We start from the raw sequence: 16,975 nt of genomic DNA, 5'->3' as shown, positions 1-16,975 counted from the left end.
GACAAAGAAGTTGGGAAAGGTGGCAATAAATACTGATAAAGTTGAGGAATGCTCATCAAACACTTATTTGGAACATCCCACAGGTGAACAGGCAAATTGGGAACAGGTGGGTGCCATGATTGGGTATAAAAGTAGATTCCATGAAATGCTCAGTCATTCACAAACAAGGATGGGGCGAGGGTCACCACTTTGTCAACAAATGCGTGAGCAAATTGTTGAACAGTTTAAGAAAAACTTTTCTCAACCAGCTATTTCAAGGAATTTAGGGATTTCACCATCTACGCTCCGTAATATCATCAAAGGGTCCAGAGAATCTGGAGAAATCACTGCCCGTAAGCAGCTAAGCCCGTGACCTTCCATCCCTCAGGCTGTACTGCATCAACAAGCATCAGTGTGTAAAGGATATCACCACATGGGCTCAGGAACACTTCAGAAACCCACTGTCAGTAACTACAGTTGGTCGCTACATCTGTAAGTGCAAGTTAAAACTCTCCTATGCAAGGTGAAAACCGTTTATCAACAACACCCAGAAACACCGTCGGCTTCGCTGGACCTTAGCTCATCTAAGATGGACTGATACAAAGTGGAAAAGTGTTCTGTGGTCTGACGAGTCCACATTTCAAATTGTTTTTGGAAACTGTGAACGCGGTGTCCTCCGGACCAAAGAGGAAAAGAACCATCCGGATTGTTATAGGTGCAAAGTGTAAAAGCCAGCATGTGTGATGGTATGGGGGTGTATTAGTGCCCAAGACATGGGTAACTTACACATCTGTGAAGGCGCCATTAATGCTGAAAGGTACATACAGCTTTTGGAGCAACATATGTTGCCATCCGAGCAACGTTACCATGGACGCCCCTGCTTATTTCAGCAAGACAATGCCAAGCCACATGTTACATCTACGTGGCTTCATAGTAAAAGAGTGCGGGTACTAGACTGGCCTGCCTGTAGTCCAGACCTGTCTCCCATTGAAAATGTGTGGCGCATTATGAAGCCTAAAATACCACAACGGAGACCCCCCTGAACAACTTAAAGGCCTACTGAAAGCCACTACTAGCGACCACGCAGTCTGATAGTTTATATATCCATGATGAAATCTTAACATTGCAACACATGCCAGTACGGCCGGGTTAACTTATAAATTGCAATTTTAAATTTCCCGCTAAACTTCCGGTTGAAAACGTCTATGTATGATGACGTATGCGCGTGACGTCAATCGTTGAAACGGAAGTATTTGGACACCATTGAATCTTTTGCAATTTGTTTAATGAACAATGGAGACTGCAAAGAAGAAAGCTGTAGGTGGGATCGGTGTATTAGCGGCTGGCTGCAGCAACACAACCAGGAGGACTTTGAGCTGGATAGCAGATGCGCTATCCGATGCTAGCCGCCGACTGCATCGATGATCGGGTGAAGTCCTTCGTCGCGCCGTCGATCGCTGGAACGCAGGTGAGCACGGTTGCTAATGTTTTTATCATAGCTCTGACGAGGTCCCGTAGCTAAGTTAGCTTCAATGGCGTCATTAGCAACAGCATTGCTAGGCTTCGACAGGCGGCACAGCATTAACCGTGTAGTTACAGGTCCAGTGTTTGGATCGGTGTCTCCTGATAGTAGTACTGTTGATCTTCTGTCTATCCTTCCAGTCAGGGGCTTATTTATTTTGTTTCTATCTGCATTTAAGCACGATGCTATCACGTTAGCTCCATAGCTAAAGTGCTTCGCCGATGTATTGTCGTGGAGATAAAAGTCACTGTGAATGTGCATTTCGCGTTCTCGACTCTCATTTTCAAGAGGATATAGTATCCCAGGTGGTTTAAAATACAAATCCGTGATCCACAATAGAAGAAGGAGAAAGTGTGGAATCCAATGAGCCAGCTTGTACCTAAGTTACGGTCAAAGCGAAAAAAGATACGTCCTGCACTGCACTCTAGTCCTTCACTCTCACGTTCCTCATCCACAAATCTTTCATCCTCGCTCAAATTAATGGGGTAATCGTCGCTTTCTCGGTCCGAATCGCTCTCGCTGCTGGTGTAAACAATGGTGAAATGTGAGAAGCCTTTCAACCTGCGACGTCACGCTACTTCCGGTACAGGCAAGGCTTTTTTATCAGCGACCAAAAGTTGCGAACTTTTATCGTCGATGTTCTCTACTAAATCCTTTCAGCAAAAATATGGCAATATCGCAAAATGATCAAGTATGACACATAGAATGGATCTGCTATCCCCGTTTAAATAAAAACATTTCATTTCAGTAGGCCTTTAAATGGTGGTTTCTCCACGCAAATCCGCTTAGCTATTTTCAACCTGCCAACAATACATAAACAATATAAAAAGACAAACCACTTAATAATGACGACAACAGTTTTACATTTTAAGAATGCAATACAGATCATTGCATTCTTTGCATGCATAATAGTAATCAATGTTAATTTTGCCATCATAACATGTTTGAGATGAAAACATATATATATATATATATATATATATATATATATATATATATATATATATATATATATATATATATATATATATATATATACAATTATTTCAAAATTAATATGAGAAAGTTAAAATAAAACTATATTCTTAGCATCACAAATAAAACAATAAGAACAGTTTTCATTATATCATAAATAAAAAGTGGATTAGGTAGTGCCTTTAATACTGCATTTGAAATGTGAAACCAGTGGTGAGTCACCACCAAGCAAAAACCGCGCATGCTCAAAAAAGTAGCGTCAGATTTACTGCCCGTCCGAGCACCCACTGGCAGGAATCTAGATCGGTGCCTAAATTATAGAGATTATAGTGGGCAGAAGTGCACGATTTAGGTTGCATGACTTGAATAACCCGAATAAGAAAAAAAACCAGGATGGCTCTGAATAAAATAATTAGGTTTATGCCCTTAAAGTCTTCCTGTGTCCAAAGACTTATTTCCTGTAAACAATCACAAAATCATCAAAATATATATAATACAAAAAATGTATCAAACCACCGTATCGACCTTATGCTGATATTATACTTAGTATTGTTACTGTCAATTTTTGTATCGATCGGACTACATATTTTTAAATTTAAGAGGGTTTCTGTGGGTCATTAAAAAGCATTAAAGGCATTGAATGGACTTTGCATAAATTAAGGCCTTAAAGGGTATTAAAAAGCATTAAATACGATGTCCAGAGGCATTAAAATATTCATGTAATCGTAGGCCGGGACTGATATAAATGAAAATAAACCTAATAACTCAATTCTTGCTGTCATCAATAAATTGCTTTGTCCGTGTGTTTCCTTCTTGGTCTCTGGATTTTAAACTGGACTAAGAGGTTTCACTCTGTGCATGGCTCTCAGCACCTGAGCCTGTTAATTTCACAGCAGACTTACATGAACAAAGTGAGCCTCTTGTCAGTTATCCACAACCTTTGGTTCGGCTACTTGCAATTCTCCTCTACACATTTTCCTAGTGTTGGCGACACTCACTTTAATGTTAGAGATGGCCATTTTAATATAACGCTGAAGTACAGGCCCCCATATAGCTGACCGGGATATGCCTGTTATATGATTCTTTAATTTTGGGCATTTTATTGTTTATTGAATGGATCCCCATTAGCTGACGCCCAGGCGACTGCTAGTCTTCCTGGGGTCCATATAGGAGCATACAAAATTAAAATACAAAGAATACATGCATTACCAGACATTATACAATGGAAAAATACAACATAAGATAAAAAGCTAGTTAAAACCAGTATTAAAAATTCATGTCATGTGGGCAGCTGCAATAAGTGTATCTTCAAAGCTGTCTTGAGTGACAATTTACTTTTGTGAGAGATTAATGTGAGATGGCAACCCATTCCAGAATGATGTACATCTATACATGACTGTATGTTTGAGGAGATTGGTCCTGGGAGCAGGAAGTGCCAAATAGCCATTGCTGGCATTCCTAGTGTCATGAATATGTGTGTTAGTTGATTTTAAAAACGGTTTGTAAAAGTAATCTGGTGATTGATCTAAAATGATAGTTCTAAAGAACATAAGGAGACTACAATGCATCTTTTGTTCAACAGACAACCAGGACAGGCGTGAATGCATAAATGAAATATTAGTGCGCAAAGAACATTTGAGTACCAGTCTAGCCGCTCTGTTCTGAACAAGTTGCAGTTTGTTCAGGTCAGACTTAGTCGTAGCGGACCATATTATAGGACAGTAATGAAGATGACAGAAAACTAAGGACTGTATGACTTGAGCCATTGTTGAGGATGTCAAGAAGGTGGAGCACTTCCTGACCATGGCTAAACTGCTTCCCATTTTCATTGAAATACCATCAATATGATGGGACCATGACAGTTGACTGTCTAATAGCACACCAAGCAGTTTTGCTTTTTTGACCTGCTCAATAGATATGTTTGACATTGAAATATGAAGCTGTGGGTCATTAACAAGCATATGCCTGGATCCAAAAAGAATGCTTTTTGTTTTGTAAATATTCACAACAAGTTTACTATCATTTACCCAGCGTGACACTCTCTCCAGGTCCTGATTTAAGTTATTTTGTAGGTCATTTAAGGTAGAGGCAGTACTGTACAGAGTTGTGTCATCTGCATACATAACCATATTGGTGTTTGTTGTAACACAGGGAAGATCATTAGTAAAAATAATAAAAAGTAAAGGACCTAAGCAGCTTCCTTGAGGCACGCCGCAGTAATTGTACTTGCGTTCGGATAGGCTACCATTAAAACACACTCTCTGTGATCTTCTTGATAGATAGCTCAACATCCAAGAGAGTGGCCTACTATTAAAACCATATTTTCTCAGTTTGGAGATCATTATGTTGTGATCTATGACATGGAATGCCGCACTAAAGTCAATCAGGACAGTACCAACCATCTTCTTGACATCCATTTGTGACAGCCAGTCATCAGTCAGCTGAGCTAGAGCAGTAGATGTTGAGTGACCTTGCCTATAAGCATGCTGGGAACACCACATCACTTTGTTGTAGGTAAAGTAATCTTGAATTTGTTTGAAAACAACTTTTTCCATTAATTTACTAAGAACAGGAAGTATGCTTATTGGTCTACTGTTTTTACCAGTAAAATCTTTATTTTTGTCCTTGGGTAGAGGGATGACCTTGGCCTCCTTCCAAACCCCAGAACAGACTCCATATCTTAATGATTTATTAAATATATGACAAATCGGAGTTGATACATGGCATGCCGCAATTCTTAACAATTTGCCATCTAGCATGTCCGTCCCAGCAGGTTTATCAGATGGCAGTGATAACAACAATTTCTCAATATCAGAACTATTAACGGGTACAAAATCAAACCTGCAGTTTCATACCAAAGACTATAAAAATGGGACCCGTTTCCTCCCTGCTTGGCACTCAGCATCAAGGGTTGGAGTTGGGGGTTAAATCACCAAAATGATTCCCGGGCGCGGCGACGCTGCTGCCCACTGCTCCCCAAGGGGATGGGTCAAATGCAGAGGACAAATTTCACCACATATAGTGTGTGTGTGACAATCATTGGTACTTTAATCTTAATCTTTACCCTTCATTATATGATTTTCAATTAATGTGCATGAGGAGGAGCCATCAGAAGGCGTCATATTCACTCTGAGATTTTCCACCTTGTTTGTGAAGTAATTATTAAAATATGTGGCAATTTCCATTGGCTTAGTCAGGTAAGCTCCATCAACTTCTATATACGAATTAGTTTTACATGATGCTGATCTTCCCATTATTTGATTTAAAATTTTCCACAATTGTTTTCCATCATGTCTAAAGTCATAGATCTTTGTCTGATAATATACCTTTTTATTACCTCTATTTATTTTAGATACACGATTTCTTAATTTACATAGAACCTTTATTTAACCAGATAAGAAAACCCATTGAGATCAAGATCTCTTTCACAAGGGTGACCTGGCCAAGAGGTCAACAGCACATGTCACAGAGCAATTTCAAAAATAATACATTAAGACATACATTTTAAAATACATAAGAGAAGTGTAAAACAACAGAGATTTACATCTTTAAAAACACAGGCACTGTGCAAACGTCTCTCGCTGTTTGTCCCTCAGGACAGAACGGAAGGCTCCAAATGGAAGTAGTTCTGTAAGTTTCAGTTTCGTCTGCAATTCATTCCATGCCATAGGGGCAGCAATGCCAAAAGCTCTTTTGCCAAATTCAGTCCGTACATGAGGAACAGTTAAAACATACAAATTGTTAGAACGTAATGCGTAAGAGCTGCTTTTTCTTTGTAACAGAGTACACAAGTATGGAGGTATTAAACCTAAAAGAGCCTTATAAATGATAGTCAGCCAATGTGTGTATCTGTGTGCACTCAATGAAGATAAGTCTGACTTCATATACAGTTGACAATGGTGGGTGAGACTACGACAGCCAGTAACAAATCTTAGTGCTGAATGAAAAACAGTGTCCAAGGACTGGAGGCATTTAGATGAAGCACTAAAATAAAGCACGTCTCCATAATCAATTACAGGCAAGATAGTTGCTGTCACCAATTTCTTTCTGACTTTAAGAGAGAAGCAGTTTTTATTTCTAAAAAAGAAACCAAGCTTTACCCTAAGCTTAGAGACCAAGTTGTTAATATGGTCTTTAAATGAAAGCTCCTGATCAAGAGTAAAACCCAAGTACTCGTAATTTAAGACCTGCTCTATAGGGTTTCCATTTGATGTTACAATATTTGGAATATTTTCCAGTAGCACCCTTGAATGAGAGAAAACCATTACCTTGCTTTTATCTGTATTTAAAACCAATTTAAGATCAAATAAGCGAGCCTGGATGACATCAAAAGCAGCTTGTAAAAACTCAAAAGCCTGAGTGATGGAGGTTGAACAGCAATAAATAATGGTGTCGTCTGCATAAAAATGGTACATTGCATTTGACAAATTATTACAAAGATTATTTATGTAGATAGAAAATAAAATGGGCCCCAGCACTGAGCCTTGTGGAACGCCTTTGGTAATGTCCAGTAATGAAGAGGTGGTCCCAGCCACCTGTACACGTTGTGTTCTGCTGGAGAGATAGTCTGTGAACCAAGCAGCTGCATTTTTAGATCATCCAACGTGATGAAGGGCTTGAATTAACAGACTGTGGTCTACTGTGTCAAATGCTTTTGACAAATCAATAAATAGGGCGACACAATATTTCTTGCCGTCTACAGCCTCGATTAAATCATTGAGGACCTTAAGAGCAGCTCTACGATAGATCATCTCATCAGAAAGTAGACCAGAAGAGTCCGCCAACTTTTTAGCCTGGTTACGTTGCTTCATAAGTGCTTTGAGCTCATTCCCTAGCCAGGGGGCGCCATTTGCCTTGACAGTTGTTTTCCTGACAGGAGCTTATCTGCAATCTGCAAAAATCACTTCATGAATGTGCTCAAAGCAGCTTCGGGATCCTCCTCAAGACACAGTTTCCCAGTTAACATGTTTCACATCATCTATACATTTTACTTCATTAAAATATTTATAAGACCTTTTATGTATAGTCACACTAGGAGCTTTGGAGAGCTTGGTCTTCCTCCTTATTGCAATTAAGTTGTGGTCCGTAAAGCCAAGAGCTATTGATACTGTTTTAGTGCATTTATCAGGAACATTAGTGAATAGGTGGTCAATGCATTTGGATGACTTTAGCCCATTTCTATTTATAGTTGATCTGGTTGGTAGTGTAATGGTCTGTGTGAGGTTACAGGCATTAGTTACAGCCATAAGTTTCTTTTTCAGCGGGCACATAGCGGACCAATCAATGTTTGTGTCCCCAGTAAAATATATCTCTCTGTTCTAATCACTAGATCAGGGGTCGGCAACCCGCGGCTCCGGAGCCGCATGCGGCTCCTTGACCACTCTGATGCGGCTCAGCTACATACATGCCGACCCCCCGATTTTCCCAGGAGACTTATGGATCTCAGTGTCTCTCATAGATAACTCCCAGGGAAAAAAATAATCCTATTTACACTCTAATTACTAAATAAAGGGCGTGCCCTAATTGCACTGCAGTAATTGTCCTCTATAGCATTTACATACAGCGTGCCAGTCCAGCCACATGTTGCATGTTGTTATTACTTGCACACACAGGAGACAGCAAAGCATACTTACTCATCAGCCACACAGCTTACACTGACGGTAGCCGTATCAAACAACTTTAACATTGTTACGTTACAAATATGCGCCACACTGTGAACCCACACCAAAAAAGAATGAAAAACACATTTCTGGAGAACATCCCACCGTAACACAACATAAACACAACACAACCATTACCCAGAATCCCATGCAGCCCTAACTCTTCCGGTCTACATTATACACCCCCGCTACCACCAAATCCCCCCACACATCAACCCCCCCCCCTCCCCCCCTCTCCGTGCGTTGGTTGAGCGGAAGAGTTAGGGCTGCATGGGATTCTGGGTATTGGTACCGTCAGTGTAAGATGTGTGGCTGCTGACCTAGTACGCCTTGCTGTCACTTACGTGAGCAAGCTGAAATTGCATTCTACGTGTGGTCGAGCAGGTACACTGTTAGGGCAGACTGTAGAGGGCGCCAAATGCAGCGTCATCACGCTCTGATATTCGGGAGTCTCCCGGGAAAAATGAGAGGGTTGGCAAGTATGACGCTATCAAGCGCCATTCACTCAAAACTTGCGGGCTGCACTAACATCAAATTTCCACATTAAAGTGAGTGCCGGTGCGTGTGTCGGAGACCCCTGGTTAACATAGCACAAAGCATTTAAGCTTTGTATGCGGTGTTTTTCATTTTAAGTTTTAAATTTTTTTTTGTGGCTCCCATTACTTTCTTTAATTTGTGAAACTTGCCAAAATGGCTCTCTGAGTGGTAAAGGTTGCCGACCCCTGCACTAGATGTATCCAACATCTTGCATATTAAATCCTGGTATTTTATATCTGCACTAGGTGGTCTATAGCAGCACCCAACCAGTATGGGTTTGGTCTGTGGCAGGTGAACCTGGATCCACAGGGCCTCAATATCAGCCAACATTAAATCATGTCTTACTTTCACAGGAATGTGACTCTGCACATACACAGCTACACCTCCACCATATCTTGTTCTATCCTTCCTAAAAATTGTCTATCCATCTACAGCTAATTCAACATCCTCAAAAGAGGAGTCAAGATGGGTTTCAGATATTGCCATAATGTGTGTATCATTAGACTTCATTATCATACATAAATCAGGGATTTTATTTCTTAAGCTACAGATATTCAAGTGAGCTATCAGGCCTTTGCCGGGTAGTTTAAGGTTGTATGAAACCATGATGAAGAGAGAGAGCGATTGATGACTTCTATTGCTTTTTACAATTGACCCTGAAACACAGTAGTGTAGGCCTGCTTTGAGGCATAAAAAGCCGTACAGGTAGACATATATAACAACGCCCAACTAGTACATAGGCATGACATCTGCAACTGCAGCAAAAAACTAAAGAATGAAAAAAACTAAAGAATAAAAAAGGGAAACAATGAGTGACAGTCATTATGTGTGTGTGAAAAGTGTCCATGAGTAGACACATGTGGGGTCCTACCTCGCCGCAGATAGTTCCTCAGATATCGAATTTGTCCAAATCACTGATGTCGTTGATGACCATGACTTTCTCCTCTTCTGGGGTCGTACCATTCAGCTTGATAAACACTTTACAGCTGGCAGTCCATGTAGACTGAATGTTGCTTTGCTTCCTCAGGATTCGTGCGCGCCTGCCGATCTCACCATTCCTTCTGGTGAGGTGTTCGTTAATGTACACCTCCGTTCCTTTTAATTTGCGACCCTGTTTTAGGATCGCAATCTTGTTCTTTCTGTTGGTGAAGCGAAAGATGGTCGCTGGTGTCGCTCCTTTGGTTCTCGTAGGCAGGGTGTGACAGGCTTCAATGTCGCTCCTGTCCACGGAGATCCTCCTGCTCCCCGAAAAGCTGACCACCTGCTGCTCCAGCGATTCCACCTCCGACTCCGATTGAACTCCCTCCCGCCCTACGGGACTGTTCTCCCGGGCTGCCACACTGGGGTATGACCGATGTTTGGTCGTCAGTCTGCTGACGATCACGTTGTTCATGCGGGAGTACTGCTCCAAGTCGGCCACGCGACATTCCAAAACTTTTATAGCTTTGTCTTTCTCCGTGTTCAGTCTTTTGAGTGACTGAATGTCACCCATCAGATCCACGATTTTCTTTTGCTGGTCAGCAATTGTTGCGATCTCAGCCGACAAGAACTCAAGAGATTTCTTAATTTCTTCCATGTCGTCCTCAGGGGGGCTAACCGCTCTCCTTGGCTTCGGACCCATGCTAACCTGGGCCACGGCTGAAGGCGAGCCTAGCCCGGCTGCAGTGCAGCTTGGATCTAGGCTAGAAACGAGCCACACCAACCAAAGAATCAGCATGTCTTCGTCTATTTGTGTCAAGGAGGTGAAATTAGGTCTGAAAACCTTTGACAAGTGGACTTCATGTCCATTAGGTATTTTCAAAGTGTAGAATACCATCCGCCTTAAACAGAATATTCTACTTTGAAAGTAAACTGGATCATTTATTTTGTGTATATGCATGACTTCTTGTCCCACACGAGCAGATTTTAGCTCAATTGAATCGCCTTGTTGTGTCGACCACTAAATATAGAAGCCAGGTGGTGGAAACTGACACACTGACTTGAAAACAAAAAACAGAACGAGTCTGTCGCCGTGGCGCCGCCGTTCCACATCCAGTGGAAATCCCCGGTTACACTTACAAACGTTGCTTGGCGAGATAAATGAAGAAACCATACTTCGGGTTTATGGCACGTAGCAAAAGGAAATGCACTTTCAACCCACTGCACTCGCAGTGAGCGAACTCGACCACAAGATAGCGCCATAGCAGAGCTAACAATACGGAATACAGATTTACACTGTAAACGACCTAATCTTTTCTCCAAGTTTATACATCATACCTCAGGCAGAAGGGAATTTATGGCAAGACAGATTTTAGGCCATATTGCCCACCCCTCATAAAAAGTGGTCTTCTTTTCCTGTGAATAATGTTGTAAACAGCAGTGTGTTTGTTTTCAGGCCAATTCGTACATTAACTTGTTATTTGAAGTACATGTAAACTTACTGAATGCCTCATGTGACTGAGCAAATCTGGACATTTTTCAAGCATGTTTGTCATTTTGTGTCCTGCAGATGTCTGTAAAGAACAACTTCTGCCTGAAAAAGAAGAGAGTAGCTTCAGGATGTTGGAGGATCCACCAAAGAGGAAGACCAGGCACCACGGACTCTCTGGTGTATTCTTTTCCTCTTTGACACAGACCCTTCCCTGTAAAAAAGAAGAGGAAGACTCACTGACCCCCCACATTAAAGAGGAAGAGGAGGAACACAGCATCAGTCAGGAGGGAGATCATATTGAAGGACTGGTGGATATTCCAGTGACTGGTGTGCCTGTGAAGAGTGAAGATGATGAGGTCAAAGGTGAGAGTGAGGAGAAGAGAGAGGCGGAGCCTCCAAGCAGCAGCTCAACACAACACATGACAACAGAAGCTGATGGAGACCACTGTGGAGGATCACAAGCAGACAAGATGTTAGCTCCACTATCAGATAGTGAGGACACAACGTCACACTCTCCTGACACTGATGATGAACACTCTAAAGATGATAAGACATGTCACACTGACAACACTCACTTCAAATGTTCTCACTGTCACAAAACTTTTAAATACCATAGTGATCTGAAAACAAACACAAGAAGACACACTGGAGAAAAAACTTTTATCTGTTCAATCTGTAGTAAAGGTTTTGTAGAAAGTCACAAATTGAAAGTACACAAGAAAACACACACTGGTGAAAAACCTTTTTCTTGTTCAATCTGTGGTAAAAGTTTTACAGGAAGTCAATATTTGAAAGTACACATGAGAATACACACTGGTGAAAAACCCTTTTCCTGTTTAACCTGTGGTAAAGGTTTTACACATAATCAATATTTGAAAGTACACATGAGAACACACACTGGTGAAAAACCTTTTATCTGTTCAATCTGTAGTAAAGGTTTTACACAAAGTCAATATTTGAAAGTACACATGAGAAGACACACTGGTGAAACACCTTTTTCTTGTTCAATCTGTGGTAAAGGTTTTACACAAAGTCAATCTTTGAAAATACACATGAGAACACACACTGGTGAAAAACCCTTTTCCTGTTCAAACTGTGGTAAAGGTTTTACACAAAGTCAATATTTGAAAGTACACATGAGAAGACACACTGGAGAAAAACCTTTTTTCTGTTCAACCTGTGGTAAAGGTTTTACACATAGTCAATATTTGAAAGTACACATGAGAGCACACGCTGGTGAAAAACCTTTTTCCTGTTCAATCTGTGGTAAAGGTTTTACACAAAGTCAACATTTGAAAACACACATGAGAGCACACACTGGTGAAAAACCCTTTTCCTGTTCAATCTGTGGTAAAGGTTTTACACAAAGTCAAGATTTGAAAGTACACATGAGAGCACACACTGGTGAAAAACCCTTTTCCTGTTCAATCTGTGGTAAGGGTTGTACACAAAGTCAAGATTTGAAAGTACACATGAGAACACACACTGGTGTAAAACCTTTTTCCTGTTCAACCTGTGGTAAAGGTTTTACACAAAGTCAACATTTGAAAAGACACATGAGAACACACCCAGGAGAGAAAGTGTTGAGTTGTAGTGTGTGTGGTGAAAGATTCTCTTATAAGTACCAGTGTAAGAAACACAAGTGTGCTGGTGAGAACAGCAGCAGCAATTGAAACTGCAGGATTTGAAATAAACTGTCAAGACTTTAATGTTGACTTTCTGAACACATCAGCACATACACTACAGTTTAAAAGTTTGGGGTCACATTGAAATGTCCTTATTTTCAATGAAGATAACTTTAAACTAGTCTTAACTTTAAAGAAATACACTCTATACCAGGGGTCACCAACCTTTTTGAAACCAAGAGCTACTTCTTGGGTAGTGATTAATGCGAAGGGCTACCAGTTTGATACACACTTAAATAAATTGCCAGAAATAGCCAATTTGCTCAATTTACCTTTAACTCCATGTTGTTATTAATAATTAATGATATTTACACTTAATTGAACGGTTTAAAAGAGGAGAAAACACGAAAAAAATTACAATTAAATTTTGAAACATAGTTTGTCTTCAATTTCGACTCTTTAAAATTCAAAATTCAACCGAAAAAAAGAAGAGAAAAACTTAAAAAAATAATTTATGGAACATCATTAGTCATTTTTCCTGATTAAGATTAATTTTAGAATTTTGATGACATGTTTTAAATAGGTTAAAATCCAATCTACACTTTGTTAGAGTATATAGCAAATTGGACCAAGCTATATTTCTAACAAAGACAAATGACTATTTTTTCTAGATTTTCCAGAACAAAAGTTTTTTTTAAAATTCAAAAGACTTTGAAATAAGATTTAAATTTGATTCTACAGATTTTCTGGATTTGCCAGAATATTTTTTTTGAATTTTAATCATAATAAGTTTGAAGAAATATTTCACAAATATTCTTCGTCAGAAAAATAGAAGCTAAAATGAAGAATTAAATTAAAATCTATTTATTATTCTTTACAATAAAAAAAATTTTTTTACTTGAACATTGATTTAAATTGTCAGGAAAGAAAAGGAAGGAATTTAAAAGGTAAAAAGGTATATGTGTTTAAAAGTCCTAAAATCATTTTTAAGGTTGTATTTTTTCTCTAAAATTGTCTTTCTGAAAGTTATAAGAAGCAAAGTAAAAAAATGAATGAACTTATTTAAACAAGTGAAGACCAAGTCTTTAAAATATTTTCTTGGATTTTCAAATTCTATTTGAGTTTTGTCTCTCTTAGAATTAAAAATGTCGGGCAAAGCGAGACCAGCTTGCTAGTAAATAAATAACATTTAAAAAATAGATGCAGCTCACTGGTAAGTGCTGCTATTTGAGCTATTTTTAGAACAGGCCAGCGGGCTACTTATCTGGTCCTTACGGGCTACCTGGTGCCCGCGGGCACCGCGTTGGTGACCCCTGCTCTATACATTGCTAATGTGGTAAATGACTATTCTAGCTGCAAATGTCTGGTTTTTGGTGCAATATCTACATAGGTGTATAGAGGCCCATTTCCAGCAACTATCACTCCAGTGTTCTAATGGTACAATGTGTTTGCTCATTGGCTCAGAAGGCTAATTGATGATTAGAAAACCCTTGTGCAATCATGTTCACACATCTGAAAACAGTTTAGCTCGTTACAGAAGCTACAAAACTGACCTTCCTTTGAGCAGATTGAGTTTCTGGAGCATCACATTTGTGGGGTCAATTAAACGCTCAAAATGGCCAGAAAAAGAGAACTTTCATCTGAAACTCGACAGTCTATTCTTGTTCTTAGAAATGAAGGCTATTCCACTAAATTGTTTGGGTGACCCCAAACTTTTGAACGGTAGTGTATAACATGTGTGACATTGTTGTTTGTGTAACAATCTTGTTAATATGCTCCTACATTTATAGATTAGATAGTTTGAAATATGGAAGTATTACATATTTGTACAAACCCCGTTTCCATGAGTTGGGAAATTGTGTTAGATGTAAATATAAACGGAATACAATGATTTGTAAATCATTTCCAACCCATATTCAGTTGAATATGCTACAAAGACAACATATTTGATGTTCAAACTGATAAACATTTTTTTTTGTTGCAAATAATCATTAACTTTAGAATTTGATGGCAGCAACACGTGACAAAGAAGTTGGGAAAGGTGGCAATAAATACTGATAAAGTTGAGGAATGCTCATCAAACACTTATTTGGAACATCCCACAGGTGAACAGGCAAATTGGGAACAGGTGGGTGCCATGATTGGGTATAAAAGTAGATTCCATGAAATGCTCAGTCATTCACAAACAAGGATGGGGCGAGGGTCACCACTTTGTCAACAAATGCGTGAGCAAATTGTTGAACAGTTTAAGAAAAACCTTTCTCAAGCAGCTATTGCAAGGAATTTAGGGATTTCACCATCTACGCTCCGTAATATCATCAAAGGGTTCAGAGAATGTGGAGAAATCACTGCCCGTAAGCAGCTAAGCCCGTGACCTTCCATCCCTCAGGCTGTACTGCATCAACAAGCGACATCAGTGTGTAAAGGATATCACCACATGGGCTCAGGAACACTTCAGAAACCCACTGTCAGTAACTACAGTTGGTTGCTACATCTGTAAGTGCAAGTTAAAACTCTCCTATGCAAGGCGAAAACCGTTGATCAACAACACCCAGAAACGCCGTCGGCTTCTCTGGGCCTGAGCTCATCTAAGATGGACTGATACAAAGTGGAAAAGTGTTCTGTGGTCTGACGAGTCCACATTTCAAATTGTTTTTGGAAACTGTGGACGTCGTGTCCTCCGGACCAAAGAGGAAAAGAACCATCCGGATGGTTATAGGCGCAAAGTTAAAAAGCCAGCATCTGTGATGTATGTGGGTGTATTAGTGCCCAAGACATGGGTAACTTACACATCTGTGAAGGCACCATTAATGCTGAAAGGTACATACAAGTTTTGGAGCAACATATGTTGCCATCCAAGCAACGTTACCATGGACGCCCCTGCTTATTTCAGCAAGACAATGCCGAGCCACGTGTTACATCAACGTGGCTTCATAGTAAAAGAGTGCGGGTACTAGACTGGCCTGCCTGTAGTCCAGACCTGTCTCCCATTGAAAATGTGTGGCGCATTATGAAGCCTAAAATAGCAGAAGGGAGACCCCCGGACTGTTGAACAACTTAAGCTGTACATCAAGCAAGAATGGGAAAGAATTCCACCTGAGAAACTTCAAAAATGTGTCTCCTCACTTCCCAAACCTTTACTGAGTGTTGTTAAAAGGAAAGGCCATGTAACACAGTGGTGAACATGCCCTTTCCCAACTACTTTGGCACGTGTTGCAGCCATGAAATTCTAAGTTAATTATTATTTGCAAAAAAAAAAAAAAGTTTATGAGTTTGAACATGAAATATGTTGTCTTTGTAGCATATTCAACTGAATATGGCTTGAAAAGGATTTGCAAATCATTGTATTCCGTTTATATTTACATCTAACACCATTTACCAACTCATATGGAACTCAAATACTTGCACAACACTGATGGATGCAGAGTCAATGATGTGATAATGTTCATCAGTCAACTCATTGGTGTTAATTTTCAATCTATAAAAATAAAAAAAATAACATCAAAATCAAATTACAGGATGTTAATTATGTAGTTTGCTCATTTTCCCCGACTGGTGCGCTAACATGTGTTTTAGTTGTGTTTTACATACATTATGTAGCATCATCTACAAAGATACAAAGAATTGCTATTGCGACATCTAGAGGACACATTTAGAACAGCAGTTTCTTGCATTAAAAAATCTCGACTCATTTTTGTACTTAGCAAACTCCTCCCGCGGGCTGGATAAAACCTGTTGGAGGGCCTGGTCCGGCCCGTGGGCCGTATGTTTGCCGCCCCTGATCTAGGCCCTTTGTGTACTCAGAGAGTTTGCACACAGGTTGCTGCACAACAACCATCTTGGCTTGGTTGACCACCACGTTTTTCACTTTCCGGAAAAAGTCACGTGACTGAATACAATTATATAATTTTGAAGAGTTTCAAACAGGTGAGAAAAAAATCTGAGTATGTAACTGAGTTAAAATAGAAACTTCTTCCCTCATGTCTTGTTAATAAAATATTATTATTGAGCAAAATATAATTATTCATTTTAAAGAAAGCTCCAGATATACACATCAAAGCCATTCATACATTCTCATCTTGCAACTTGTTTTTATATATAAATTCATGCAGAGGCTTTCAACACAATGATTTTTATACAAAATAGAAAATAGATAAATCACTAATTTTAAAAAGGTGTCATCCTCCAATAGCAAAATGTAAAAGAAACAATGTTGTTTCTACAGGATAATCATCATGAAGACAATGTCAAATAAAATTCCCAAATC

At 39.6% G+C, this 16,975-nt stretch overlaps 1 protein-coding gene across 4 annotated transcripts in view; it reads left to right on the top strand.

Moving 5' to 3' along the window:
- LOC133639730 (gastrula zinc finger protein XlCGF57.1-like) overlaps positions 1 to 16,975 on the top strand; it is a 51,630-nt gene that overhangs the window by 13,744 nt on the left and 20,911 nt on the right. For 2 of the 4 annotated variants that reach the window (XM_062033297.1, XM_062033296.1), the window contains one exon: positions 11,162 to 13,366. The exons of 1 other annotated variant lie outside the window; for it this stretch is intronic. In XM_062033297.1, the coding sequence (XP_061889281.1) occupies positions 11,162 to 12,756 (1,595 nt within the window). In that variant the 3' untranslated portion in view covers positions 12,757 to 13,366. Of the gene's footprint in view, positions 1 to 11,161; positions 13,368 to 16,975 lie in introns of those variants that run through there. One more of the 4 variants, XM_062033295.1, reaches the window with a different exon arrangement.

This window comes from Entelurus aequoreus, linkage group LG22 (assembly GCF_033978785.1).
Source record: "Entelurus aequoreus isolate RoL-2023_Sb linkage group LG22, RoL_Eaeq_v1.1, whole genome shotgun sequence".
Classification (NCBI taxonomy): domain Eukaryota; kingdom Metazoa; phylum Chordata; class Actinopteri; order Syngnathiformes; family Syngnathidae; genus Entelurus; species Entelurus aequoreus.
The sequence above is the reverse complement of the archived record's forward strand: the minus strand, read 5'-3'. Positions and strand labels throughout refer to the sequence as shown.